The sequence below is a fragment of the Rattus norvegicus genome, chromosome 18, assembly GCF_021556685.1.
Source record: "Rattus norvegicus strain SHRSP/BbbUtx chromosome 18, alternate assembly SHRSP_T2T, whole genome shotgun sequence".
Classification (NCBI taxonomy): domain Eukaryota; kingdom Metazoa; phylum Chordata; class Mammalia; order Rodentia; family Muridae; genus Rattus; species Rattus norvegicus.
In genome coordinates, this window is record NC_141551.1 from 61,537,501 (window position 1) to 61,550,923 (window position 13,423).

A 13,423-nucleotide genomic window follows, 5' to 3' on the forward strand; every position below is an offset into this window, starting at 1 on the left:
GATATGAGACACTGTCTTACCTTCGGAAGCCTGTATTTGTCTCTGAGGTGGACTCGTAGGCATGCCCTCTCAGCCTTTTTCTGAGTAAATGCAGCATCTCTCTCCATCCTAAAAAAAGGCAAAGAACAGGAAACAGGGTCTTAGGGATAGAGGGCCCCACACATTCCAGGGTGCTCAGGAAGTAGGACCCTCGGACACACTTGATTGCCACTGGCTACTGACATTTGGGGAAATGTAGACTTTCCCCTCCGAGTCCCCAGTATTTGCTTCCCTTTTACTATCATTATGGCCCTTCAGCCCTCTGGACGTCTAAGTCCTCAGGCAGTCGGGTCCCGGAAGGGCTTTGTGAGGGCATCAGAAAGAGGATGTAGGTGGACCGCGTGGTCCTGGACCCTAAGGTCCTGGACCCTGAGTCTCACCATCATCAACCAGTGGGGAAGGCTGATTTCACTTCTGCTCCTCTTCGACTGCCTCAGAACCTTTTAAACAGGAGGCTACATTTTCAATAAGCCCCTCCCTGAGCTCTTAAGGAAGAAAAGGCAAGCTGCCCCATTCCAGGACACAGATATTCTTTGCCTGTGGGGTTCGGAGATAGGATACTAAGTTACTTCCGTTCACTGTCACTGCTGCCAGGCCCCAGGGACAATGTTTAGACAGTGTCCCCTTGTCTACGAATGAGTCTGTGTCTGTTTTCATCATGCCGGCAAGACTGGGGTCCCAGCTCTGGGGATGACCTACTTCAGTGGTTCTCAGCGTGTGAGTCTGGATCCTTTGAGAGTCACGTATCAGATAGTGTACATACTTACATTACAATTCATAACTAGGAAGTAGCAACAAAAATAATTTATGGTTGGGGGTCATTACTATATGAGGAACTGTACTAAAGGGTCACAGCATTAGGAAGGTTGAGAGCTATTGACCTAATTGGATCCATGGTTAGCTCAACTTGAAACAGACTCCCTGGGTCATGATTATCTATGCAGAAGCATTAAGTTTTGGGGACTGTATGCAAAGCTCACAGGAATTGCCTCCTTCCCTGGTTGCCCACCGAAGTGCATGATCAATGCTGAATTTATCCAAAGGCACAGTCAAATGGCTGTATCGGGATGGACCGATTAGATAAACGAAGTTTCTTTGGGGAGCTGGGACTGAGACTGAGAAAGAGTGAACCTTGAAGCATGGCTTGAAATATAACAAGTGAACCTGAAAGCCATTCGCTGGCACGGTCTACTGGGACTGTGGTCCAGGTCATAGAAGGCTCTCTATGAGCAAGAGCTGGCTGCTAAGAAGACAGGAAAGTGGCCTTGTGGGGACAGAACAATGCCAAGGGTTCAAAAGAGTGTTCATGGTCACTCAGTAGACACGTGGGTCTCTCGTACACCCAAGGGAGTCCTGGTAAGTTTTGCCATGGATTCTATGGGGTATTGCATGAACATAAATCCTGTTTTCATTTTTTTAGGTGACATTTGACTCCTGGTTTTGTTTGTTTGCTTACTTGCTTTTTACTTCAAGCTGGGAAGTAATCCTAACCATTATAAGAAAAGCTGACTTCGAAGTTGGGATACACATAAAACAATCAGATTAAATGGCTGATCACCAGGTGCCTTGGGCTCAAGTGTTCTTGACTCAGTTCTACCTCCAGAACATTCTGGAATAGGCCTGAGACGACACTGTATTCAACCTTCACATTTTCAGAGAAAGAAACAGGAAAGGTGTTTTTATCCAGTGCCCTGTGGTATGGGTAGGAAGCAATCCTTTCTGCTCGATATCTTATTAAGAAAGCTTTCAAACATCCAGGAACATTGAAAGAACTTTAGACTGAGAGCCGCATTTCAATTTCTTAGGCTTCTCCAGTTCACATTTCATGTTTTAATACACACCTATCCTCTGCTCATTTATTTATTCATCTTACCTCTTGGTATATTTAAAGCTGCAAAACTCACTACCACTCTCCGGTACACTTCATCCTGCCTATTATTAGCTGGGGTTACATATTTATTTATATGTCCTCTGATTTTCTTTTGAAGGAAAGAAAACTACATGCAATTGACTTCCCAAGCCTTAAAGTGCACTATTTGGTGATACCCCCAAATACCACACCTATGGCACCCAATGCCCTTTAATCAGAAAGACTGAAAACACCACCTCAGCAGTTTTTTTGCCTTTGTTTTTTGGTTTTTTTTTTTTTTTTTGATAAATTACATCAAGGCCAATCATCCTGTACTAGTTGTTGTTAAGCTGTGCTAAGCGTGGTGGACAGAGGCACCCAGTGTCGTTCATCTCCATCTGTATCAGTAGCATCCACAAGCCGGGATGCTGCAGGGTTCTGCTTCAGCAGGACCAACGTTCATGGGGTTAGAGGTAGAGTCAAAGGAAGGGCATCCTCAGAGGCCAAGAGCCATCAGCCCGGGCACTGGAGGCGTGGGCTGGGATGCACCCCCTTTGCTCTGCAGGGCAGCGAAGGCTGGGTACTCACTTCTCTTCAATCATCTGCTTCTGGTATTCCTCGTATTCCTCTCTAGTCATCCCTTTAGCCGCCGCGGGGTCCGAGGTGCCTCCTTCTTCTTTCTTTTCTTCAGACCCACCTCCAAATCCTAAATTCTTTACCTGGTTACTTATCATATTTTTCACAAAGAAAGCCATTGTCTCGGCCTTGGAGAACCAAAACCCAGTCAAAGATCGCCCAAAAGAACCCAACGAAACCAAAGCAAAACCTTCAAATATTTTCAGCCACAGCCACACATTTGGGAGCGGAGGATTTGCGCAGCCTCCTCTGTCCAAGGGCACAGCGGTAGAGGAGAGTGCTTTTGCTAGTCGTAAGCTGGATTAGAGGGTGAACTCTTAGTATAGAGGCAGATGGTTCCGATTACTAAAACCCACGGTCAGATGCAACCCTCTGCCTTATGATTAATACACTCAGCTAATTTCACAGGGCAGAAGCCCCACCCACCTCTGCCCTGTTCTCCTCAGCCTTCTACATTTTATTTTGCTTTTGACCGGAGCTGGAGATGGAGAGCAGGGCTTTGCGCATGTCAGACCAGCATACTACCTCCGAGCAATGCTCCCATTCCCTAAAACTCAAGCTAAACCCAGCAGGGCTTCATCAACAGTCCAGCTTACACTGATTGGAGTCAACTGACTATATCGCTCCACATCCCTGCCCTGGATGGAAATAGTCCAGTGAGACTCAAACCCCGGAATGGTTTATGAAGCAAAAATAATGCTTTTGCTCCATATTTTATCTCACCATATTTTATCCTAGGCAAACTGCAGAAATCAGACACCAGTTCAGTTTCATCCCACTTCACAGGGAATGGTGTCTCACACAGAAATACATGAGTCATGCAAGGGGGTTCAAAATGTGAGCCATGGTCCTGAGTTTACACAGGAAGAGTTGCTTAGCTTCTACTTCATGGAAGAGCTGCTCATCTTCCTGAGAAGGATATGTTTGATGCTGATAGGAACCCACGGGGAAGGAAGTCCTCAGTGTGTACACGTGCACTTTTTTCCTTATACGCAGTGCACATCCTAGGTGATCGGCATCAACACAGCTACAGCCCTGACAGTGTTTTGTAACAGGACATCCTCTCTGGCTTTTATCAGGTCAAGGTAAGAACTGAGTGTAGCTAAGACTTTAATCCAGTGGTTCTCAACCTGTGGGTGGTAACCCTTTGTGGTAGGGGTGGACATTTTCATGGGGATCAAATATCAGATATCCTGCATATCAGATATTTACTTTAGAATTAATAACAGTAGCAAAATTACAGTTATGAAGTAGCAATGAAAATAATTTTATGGTTGGAGGCCACCACAATATGAGGAATTGTATTAAAGGATTGCAGCATTAGGAAGGTTTAATCTATGATTGAACATTTCTAATTAAGAGCTGGGGAGGTACTTATTTATAATTCATGCTCATTATTTTCTCAGCAGGAACAAGTCTTTCCAGGTGTCTTAGTTAGGGTTTACCTCTGTGAACAAACACCATGACCAAGGCAACTCTTATAAGGACAACATTGGGGCTGGCTTACAGCTTCAGAAGTCTAGTCCATTATCATCGAGGTGGGAACATGGCAGAGTCCAGGCAGGCATGGTGCAGGAAAAGCTGAGAGTTCTACATCTTCATCTGAGGGCTACTAGCAGAATACTGACTTCCAGGGAGGTCTTAAAGCCCACACCCACAGTGACACACCTCCTCCAACAACTTCCTAATAGTGCTACAACTTGGGCCAAGTATATACAAACCATCCCTGGCTCCATAGGCTTGTTCAAACACATGAGTCTATGGGGACAATATCTAGCCATAGCATAATAAAAAATACATTTAGTCCAACTTCCAAAGCCCTGATAGTCTATAGCAGTCTCAAAGATGTTAAAAGTCCAAAGTTCAAAGTCACTTCTGAGATTCATCTAATCACTTCACTGTAATCCCCAAAGCCAGACAGGAAACCAGCTGGGCAAACTCCAAACCCTGCATCTCCAAGTCTGATGTCAAAGCAGTTTTCAGATCTCCAACTCCTTTTTCATCTTTGTTGACTGCAACAAACTTCTTTCTCCTGGGCTTGTTTCTACTTCCTGTTAGCAGCTTTCCTCAGCAGATAGCCCACAGCTCTGGCATCTCCAACATCTTGGGGTCTCCAAGACAACCTCATTGTATAGCTTCTTGTTTCAATGTCTGGGATCCACACATGATCTTCTGGGCTCCTCTAAATGGTTGGCATCACTTCTCCAGCTCTGCCCTCTGCAGCACTCTAAGCTCAGGTTGATCCACTCCACTGCTGCTGCTGTTCTTGGTGGCCGTCCATGGTACTGGCATCTCCAATACACTTGGGTCTTCTGCTGCAACTAGGCTTCACCATTAGCCTCTCATAGGCTCTCTTCATGGTGCCAAGACTCAACTCCTTTGCATGACCCCTTCAGTCCTGGGCCATCAATTGTGACTGAGGCTGCATAGTCATCAATGGCCTCCCATGGCCTCTCACAGTGCCAAGCCTTAGCTGCTCTTCATGACCCCTTCATGCCTTCAAAACCAGTACCACCTGGGTGACTCTTAAAACATTACCAAGTCCAGCTGCAGCATGAGCTACATACAACCTTGACTATCTCTGGAACACAGCTTCTTCATGCCCTCAGAAAACACTTTGTAGAAGATTTCACCTCAGTAATTCTGGTGTCTTCTTAGTCACTGCTAATTTCTTAGCTTCAGCTAGCCAGCATCAATTGTTCCAGTAAGTCCCTTCTATTTTTCACTCTAAAGTCAGAGCTACAAGGGCGAACTGCTGAATTCTGCTGCTTGCAGGGGCTGGAACACAGCCCCTTGTTCTATTATACTATCGCCAGCTTTATGTTTTCCAACCCCTTCACTGTGTAAGCATGGCTGTCCTGGAACTTTCTCCTTATACTGTCTTTAAACTCAGAGATCTGCATGCCTGCCTGCCTGTTCTTAGCACTGGGATTAAAGGTATGGATTTAAGTTTTTCTTCACCTAGAACTTGCTCTGTTCCAGGCTGGCCTTGAACTCAGAGATCTGTTTGTCTGCCTCCTGAGGTTAAAGGCTTGTACTAACATGCCTGGACCTAAACTTAGCTGGGTGGGATCTTGCCCCATGTCACTACTCTCCTAACTCAATTTAATATCTTTGAACACAGGATTCAGCTCCATATCACTCCCTGGTGCGCATATGTTTTATGTTTTTCCTTTCTCAGCTTGCTATGCCCATTTAAAATACTCTTTATGAGACTTAACCAGAGAACAAAATCTATGATGAGTGTTTCTGAGATTGCCATTGTCAATGCAATTAATCTAAGTCTCTTCACTTTAGCCTCAGGCAGACTCTTCAGACAAGGGCAAAAAGTAGCCACATTCTTCACTAAAATACCACAAAAACAATCTCGAGGCCACATATTGAAATTTTCTCCTGAAATGATGTGGGCCAGGTCCACATAATTCAAATCACCCTTAGAACAAAGTCTTCCACATTCCTACCAGGATAGCCTATTAAGCCCCATTTAAAGCATTCCACTGCTTTCCAAATCCAAAGTCCCAAAATCCACATTCTTCCAAACAAAAGCATGATCAGGCCTATCCCAGTAATACCCCAGTCCCTGGTACCATCTTCTGTCTTAGAGTTTACTGCTGTGAACAGACACCATGACCAAGGCAACTCTTGTAAGGACAACATTTAATTAGGACTGGCTTACAGGTTCAGAGGTTCAGCCCATTATCATCAAGGTGGGAACATGGCAGCATCCAGGCAGGCATGGTGCAGGAGGAGCTGAGAGTTCTACACCTTCATCTGAAGGCTGCTAGCAGAATACCGACTTGCAGGCAGCTAGGATGAGGTCTTAAAGCTCACACCCACAGTGACACACCTACTCCAATAGGACCACACCTTCTAATAGTGCCACTCCCTGGGCCAAGTATATCAAATCATCACACTGAGCATAGGCCACCATCCCTAAGAGTGAATGGAAGTAGATAACCTGAGTTTTGGTGGCTTTTGCATAACATGTTCACTGTCTATTTTAAAGTGTATTTTCCCTATTACTAATCTGTTTTTAAAGTGCTGCTCAGATAGCTTTGACATGAAAGACTAAAAATAGATATTGTACAAACTTCACCCCACAACTGAAGTGTTCTCCAATTGAGAACAAACATTAGCACTCATCCCTACTTTCCTTTCTCAATAGGTGGCTTAACACACTCGAACATAATCTCTAAATTCCTGCTGAAGGTGAGCTATACCTCATCTCCTCAAGGGGTCTCACAGAGCTTTTTTTTTTTTTTTTTTTTTGGTTTTTTTTTTTTTTTTTTTTTCCGGAGCTGGGGACCGAACCCAGGGCCTTGCGCTTCCTAGGTAAGCGCTCTACCACTGAGCTAAATCCCCAGCCCCTCACAGAGCTTTTAAGACTGTAAATTCTAAGTCTTCACCTTTTGACCTTGTGGGCCCTTCCGCTCACCCACTCCCCACAGTTTAGTGCACAAAATTCCTCCCACAGAAAATACTGCACATCCAAAACACCTTTGTCTTCCATAGCAAAGGACAGCAGGATGACGTTCTGTCCTCTGTAAAAAGTGTGATCAGGAAGTTAAACCTCTAAAAGCTACACGAACAGCTTGGATCTGATGGGTCTGAATCACAGGGTAAGTACTATCCCTTAGCAAAGTAACGAAACATCAAAATAATAAAGCTTCAAAACCATTTTGTTATAGTTAGCTGAATTACGTGAGTTTATTTTAAAATAGCTAATGGGCTCACGCCCATCCCTGTAAGCCGTCTCAGGAGTATTCAGACCCGTGTAAAAATGGGGTGTCCCTTGCCAGCGCTTTGCTCTGGGCAATGAACTTCAGATTCGCTCCCCAGTCAACCCTCCCATAACAAGTGGAACCACATCTCAGCTTGCTTCTTGCTTCTGACTGAATCACAGCCTCCTTTCTATTTGATGGCTATAGCTGTGTTCTGCCTCTTGCAGGATCTTTGCAGAGAATTTCCCCAAGAAGGGGAAATAAATCCCACAGGATTTATGATCTGAGAAGGATAGGTATCACTGTTCCTGTGCGTCTTTCTGTGCTTGAATTAAGTCCCTATACCTCACCGTGGCCTGTGAGGCCTTCCATGACTTGGGCTGTACCAGCCTGCCAACTTCCTCTACCACTCTCCTTTTTGCCAAGACTCCTCCCATCACTTTGATATCTTTAACATTCCTTTATTTAAGCTTGTCTCCACTGCATGGTATTCGTGTGTGCGTGTGTGCGTGTGTGTGTGTGTGTGTGTGTGTGTGTGTGTGTGTGTGTGTGTGCATGGGTTAGGTGGCAGTGGGGCATCTTTTTTTTTTTTTTTTTTTTTTTTTCCGGAGCTGAGGACCGAACCCAGGGTCTTGGCAAGCGATCTACAACTGAGATAAATCCCCGACCCCAGCAGTGGGGTGTCTTACCTCTTGCTTTCTTGGAAGAAAAGGTTTAGTAGAGAAACACAGTGTAAGCTGAAGTCTCTTAAGCAACACAAATCAAGTACTGCATCCAAACAGCAATCAGAGTAGAGGCTGGAGAGAGGGCTCAGCAGATAAGAGTGCTCAATCGGCAGGCATGAAGATCTGAGTTCAGTGCCTAGAAGCCACATAAAAAGATAGGTGTGGTCAGTGTAGATGTAATCTCAGCACTGCGAGATGGCAGAGACAGGAGGATTGCTAGGACTTGGTAGTCACTAGCCTAGCTCCAGATCCAATGAGAGACTGTTTCAAAGAAATAAGTTGAAGTTTTTTAGTGCAAGTTACTTGATACCCTCTTCTGACCTCTACACATGGGCACAGGCACCTGCATATAACACACACACACACACACACACACACACACACACACACACACACACAGAGCAATTAATTAAAATACAGAAGTTAGAGGAGACGATCTCTAAGAGGAGGGTGACAGCCCAGTGGATTCTGGATTATGGGTCTTGAAATGCCATGAATATTTGAGGTAAGATGATTCCCTCTAAAATCAGGGTGGGTAAATTCCCCCACAAAGTTGGGGCAGGAGGACTGAAAACCAGCACCAGAAAAAAAAAAAAAAAACAGTGTAAAGGATACTATAATAAACTCAAGATCTCTTGGAGAGGCTACCCTGCACATTGGTGGGAAAATGTGCTACCACCTTAGTTTTTGATATAGCAGACACAAATCTACCCGAAGCCTCAAGGACGTTTAAGGGGAAAGGGGATGTTTGGCCAGGGCACACAGCTTTCAGGTACAACTCTAGTCTTCTTGATTACCTTATGGTTACCTTCATGGAGACTGCTCAGGGCTCACCTGACAGCCGTTGCCTGGGATTAGAGTATTTTGCTGTTTTAAATTGAGCTTTGTCCTGAAAGCTAAGGCCAGATCTTTAAAAGTCAATTTCTAAAATGTATTCTTCAACTCCTCTTCCTCTGGGTTCCCTGGACCTTGAGGGGAGGGGTTTGATGGAAACATCCTGTTCCGGGCTGAGTGTTCCGAGGACACTCACTCTCTGCATGTTGTCTGACAAAGACTCTGTATTTGTTCCCAGCTACTGCAGGAGGTAGCTTCTGCATGGCCGAGCATGCCACTGATCTTGTGTGTGAGTAGAGCGTAGTGGCAGTAGGAGTCCTTTTACTGCTGTGTTAGTAGAACGGTAGTGTTCAGTCTCTGGGCTAGCTAGTCTCAGGTTCTTGGTTTGTTTCCCCAAGCAGTATCTGTTATGTGTTCCCTACCAGTATGGACCGGACCTAATCAAATATTGATTGGTTACTATACATACTGTGTCACCATTGCAGATCAAAGAAAGGGGTTGTAGCTGGGTTGGTCTTTACATTTCTCCTTTGGCAGAGTGCAGAGTATCTATCTTCCTGTATCAAAGAGGTTCCAATGCACGGTGAATGCTCGACTTCTTGTTCAGTGAGTGGTGTAGGTGCTGTCTACAGCAATAGCGCCTTGTGATCAGTCTGTGAAAGCAACCTACAGCCTTGCTGACAACCCGGGTTGTTTGAAGATCCCCATGGGACATCTTTGGCCAACAACTTAATTAGATGTGACCCATTCCCAGTACTGGAAGCTTCCTTTTGTGACAAGAGGTATCCAGATGGAGTTCTGTATCCTCCATTATTTGGTGATGTCATTTAGATCACCTTCTGGTATATATTTGTATATATTCTAGAAAGCTTCTACCATATTGGGCTTTCATACTACCCTTCGAGTGGCCCTTAATTTTAGCTGTCTCCCCCATATACCCCCTCATCCCCCTCTTACCTACCTCCACACTGATTCTCCATTCCAGAATCCATACATCCATAACTATCTATTCTAGCTCCATTTCCTCTTTTTTTTTTTTTTCCCGGAGCTGGGGACCGAACCCAGGGCCTTGCGCTTCCTAGGCAAGCGCTCTACCACTGAGCTAAATCCCCAGCCCCTAGCTCCATTTCCTAGGGAGACGGTCTGCCCACTGTAGTTCCTTACCTCATACCTAACCTCTGTAGTTCTACGAAGTACAGCTCAGTTATCACTGACTTAGCAGCTAATATCCACACATAAGTGAATACATACACCATTTGTCTTTCTGAGTCTGTGTTACCTCATTCAGGATGATTTTTTTTCTAGTTCCACTCATTTACCTGTAAATTTCATGACTTCTTTTTGACTGAAAAATATTGCATCATATAAATTTACCACATTTTCTTCGTCTACTCATCTGTTGAGGGGCCTTTAGGTTGTTTGCAGTTTCTGGCTATGATAAACAGAGTAGCAGGAACATGACTGAGCTGTGGTAGGAGAAAGCATCCACTGGGTCTATGCCCAAGAGTGGGACAGATGGGTCTTGAGGTAGATCTATTCCAGCTTCCTGAGGAACTGCCACAGTGATTTCCATAGTGGATGTACAAGTTTGTTCTCCTAAGGCGATGGATGAGTCTTCCCCTTAATCCAAACCCTTACCAAAATGAACTGTCATTTGTTTTATTGATTTCAGCCATTCTGACCAGTATAAGATGAAATCTCAAAGTAGTTTCAATTTGCATTTTCCCAATAACTAAAGATGTTGAATTTTTCCTTAAGTGTTTCTCAGGCGTTTGAGTTTCCTCATTTGGGAATTCTGGTTAGATGTATACTCCATTTTTAGCCTAGTTATCTGACTTCTTTATATCCATTTTTCTTTGGATATTAGCCATATATTGTATATGTAGTTGAAAAAAATCTTTTCCCATTTTGCAGCCTGCCACTTTGTCCAAATGATGTCCTTTGTCATGCCAAGGTTTTCAGTTTTATGAAGTTCCATTTATTAATTGTTCATCTAAGTGCCTGTTCTTATGGTGTTGTGTTCAGAAAGTATTTTCCTGTGCCAATGAGTTCAAGGGTACCCCACACCTCTCTTCTATCAAGTCTGGTATATCTGATTTGATGTTGAGGTTTCTGATCCATTTAGAGTTGAGTTTTTTTTAAACAAGGTAAGTATAGACCTATTTAGATTCTTCTATGTGCGGCCAGCAGCACCATTTGTTGAAGATGGTGTCTTTTACACAGTATATATCTATCTTTGGCATATATATATACATATATATATATGGATGAAACCATTGTCTTTTTACTGTGGATATGACTATTAATATTGAGAGTTATGAATGAGCAGTTTGTTGATTCCTGTTGTTTTGTTGTTGTTGTTGTGGTGGTGGTGGTGGTGTGTCTGTATTTCTTCTTTTGATTTACTTGTTTTGAATCACTTCTTGTATTTTCTTGGGTATGGCTAACCTCTTTAGGGTAAAGTTCACCTTCTAGTACTTTCTGTGGGGCCGAATTTGTAACTATTGGTTAAATCTGATTTTATCATGGAATGTCTTCTTTTCTAGATCTACTATGATAGAAAATTTTGCTGGGTATAGTAGACTGTGCTGGCATATGTAGCCTCTAATATTTGTGGAACACCTATCCACATCTGGCTTTTAGAGTCTCCATTGAGCAGTCAGATGTTGTTCTAATTGGTCTGCCTTAGTATGTTATTTGGTCTTTTTTTCCCCCTTACAGTCTTTAATATTCTTCCTTTCTTCTGTACATTTAATGTTTTATAATATACTGTTGAGAATTTCTTTTCTGGTTTTAGTCTATTTGGTGTTCTATATGCTTTTTGTACTTTGACAGGCAATGCCTTTTTTTACTTTAGGGGAATTTTCTTCTATCTTTTTGTTGAAAATATGTTCTGTGCCTTAACCTAGGTTTCTTTTCCTATTATTGTAGACTTGGTCTTTTCATAGTATTTTCTGAAAGTTTTATGCCTGTATTTTTTTTTTTAGACTTTTAGTTTTCTTTGACTGAGGTATGTACTTCCTTCTATTGTGTCTTCAATGTCTTCTGTCTTGTTTTGTTGGTGAAGCTTGCCTCTGAGGTTCCTGCTCCAGTTCTTAGATTTCTTCATTTCCAGTTTCCCATTTTAGTTTTCATTGACTATTTTCAGATCTAGAACCATTTTCTTCATTTCCATTCACCACTTGTATTTTCACAGGTTTTTTTTTTTAATGAGGCTTCATTTATTTCCTGTTAGAACCTCTATCATATTTGTAATAGTTATTTTAAGATCTTTGTTTTATGCCCCAAATATGTTGCAATTATCTGAGCCTCTTCTTACTGTGCTCTAGTTTAGAGTTACTGCTCCACTGTGTTTCTACGCCTGCGTCTAGGAATCTATGTTTGGGTTGAGTGTGATTCTAGGTGCAGATATCTGTGGTCATGTTTTTGTGGGGTGGGTGTTTTGTTCCTTAGTTCCTGTTGCTTTCTTTGGTTCTTAGGGGATTGTGGTGGCTCTCTCTATGTTGCCTGTAGGGAGTGCTTCTGGTAGTCTGGGTAAAATGTGCTTTTAGGTATCAGGAGCTGATGTTTGGGTACGGGGATGGGCTAGGAGTGGCGGTGATCTGGAGGAGGGAGGAAAGTAAGGTGTTCTACCAGATTCTGCTTAGTCCCCTAGGAAGAGGGGCAAAAGGGGGAAGAGGCTACAACAGGTAGTCCGCTACAGAACTGGGTGAGACTAGGGGATTGGTATGGCAGACAGGAGGGAGCATGAAGATCTGAAGCTTGCTTACCTGTTCTGCTGGCCTACTTACTTCTGTGGCCGGCCTAGGGAGAGGTGAAGATCTGCAGGTAGCCCACCTGCTTTCCTGGCTGAGTAGTCTCAGGGTTCCAGGGAATACTTGCTGATGTTGGAGGCTGGGATGAAGTGATGGGGGGAAGTGAGGTTGGAAAGATTGTGTGAGCCATTGGAGATGGGATGGGGAGCAGCAGGTGGTCTGCTATAGAGCTGGGGTGACAGTGGGAGATTGGACCTGGAGAAAAGGGGGAGGTGAAAAATCTGTAGTCTACCTGCTGCCCAGGATACCACATGTGAGTTGTTTTGCTATTGTTTGTTTTGTTTTTAAATTAGGCCTAATCTTGTTAATAGTTCACCTTTAGAAATCCTGGTTAGTTATGACTTAATTCAGCTTGAAAAAATTTGGTATTTGACCTAAGGTCTTTACTAGACTAACAATAATCCGGTTAATGGGGCAGAATTTTAGAACGATATCACATCCAAAAAGCATAAATCCATTTGGGCCTTCGCACTAGAGCCTGAGCCTGTAATTGAGGCTCACTTGTGGTATGGTCTCTTCTTTGAGGAGAGCATGACAATCAGGATGTGCTAGCTCAATGTTTGTCTTCTCCCTTCACCTCCTCAGTGCTAGAATTAGAATAAACTCCCACCATCGGTGACTAATGAGGTTTTTGGACTAGTAGTCAGGTTGCTACTAATTAAAATGCCAGCTTTTGATTATATTTATGTGTTTTGTGTACAGCTGGGGGACTGAACCAAGTGTCCCGCACATGCTGGACAAGGGTTCACTGTGCTCTACACTCCTAGCCTTCAGCATGTGGTAATTAAAGGGTGAAGACAGCAA

At 43.6% G+C, this 13,423-nt stretch overlaps 1 protein-coding gene across 1 annotated transcript in view; it reads right to left on the reverse strand.

The window, feature by feature from the left end:
- Window positions 1–2,773, reverse strand: part of Cplx4 (complexin 4) — a 15,761-nt gene extending 12,988 nt beyond the window's left edge. Inside the window, 2 exon segments of the mRNA NM_001191835.1 lie at window positions 21–108; window positions 2,477–2,773. Coding sequence (NP_001178764.1) covers window positions 21–108; window positions 2,477–2,643 — 255 coding nt within the window. The 5' untranslated portion in view covers window positions 2,644–2,773.
- Window positions 2,774–13,423: the final 10,650 nt, after the last annotated feature.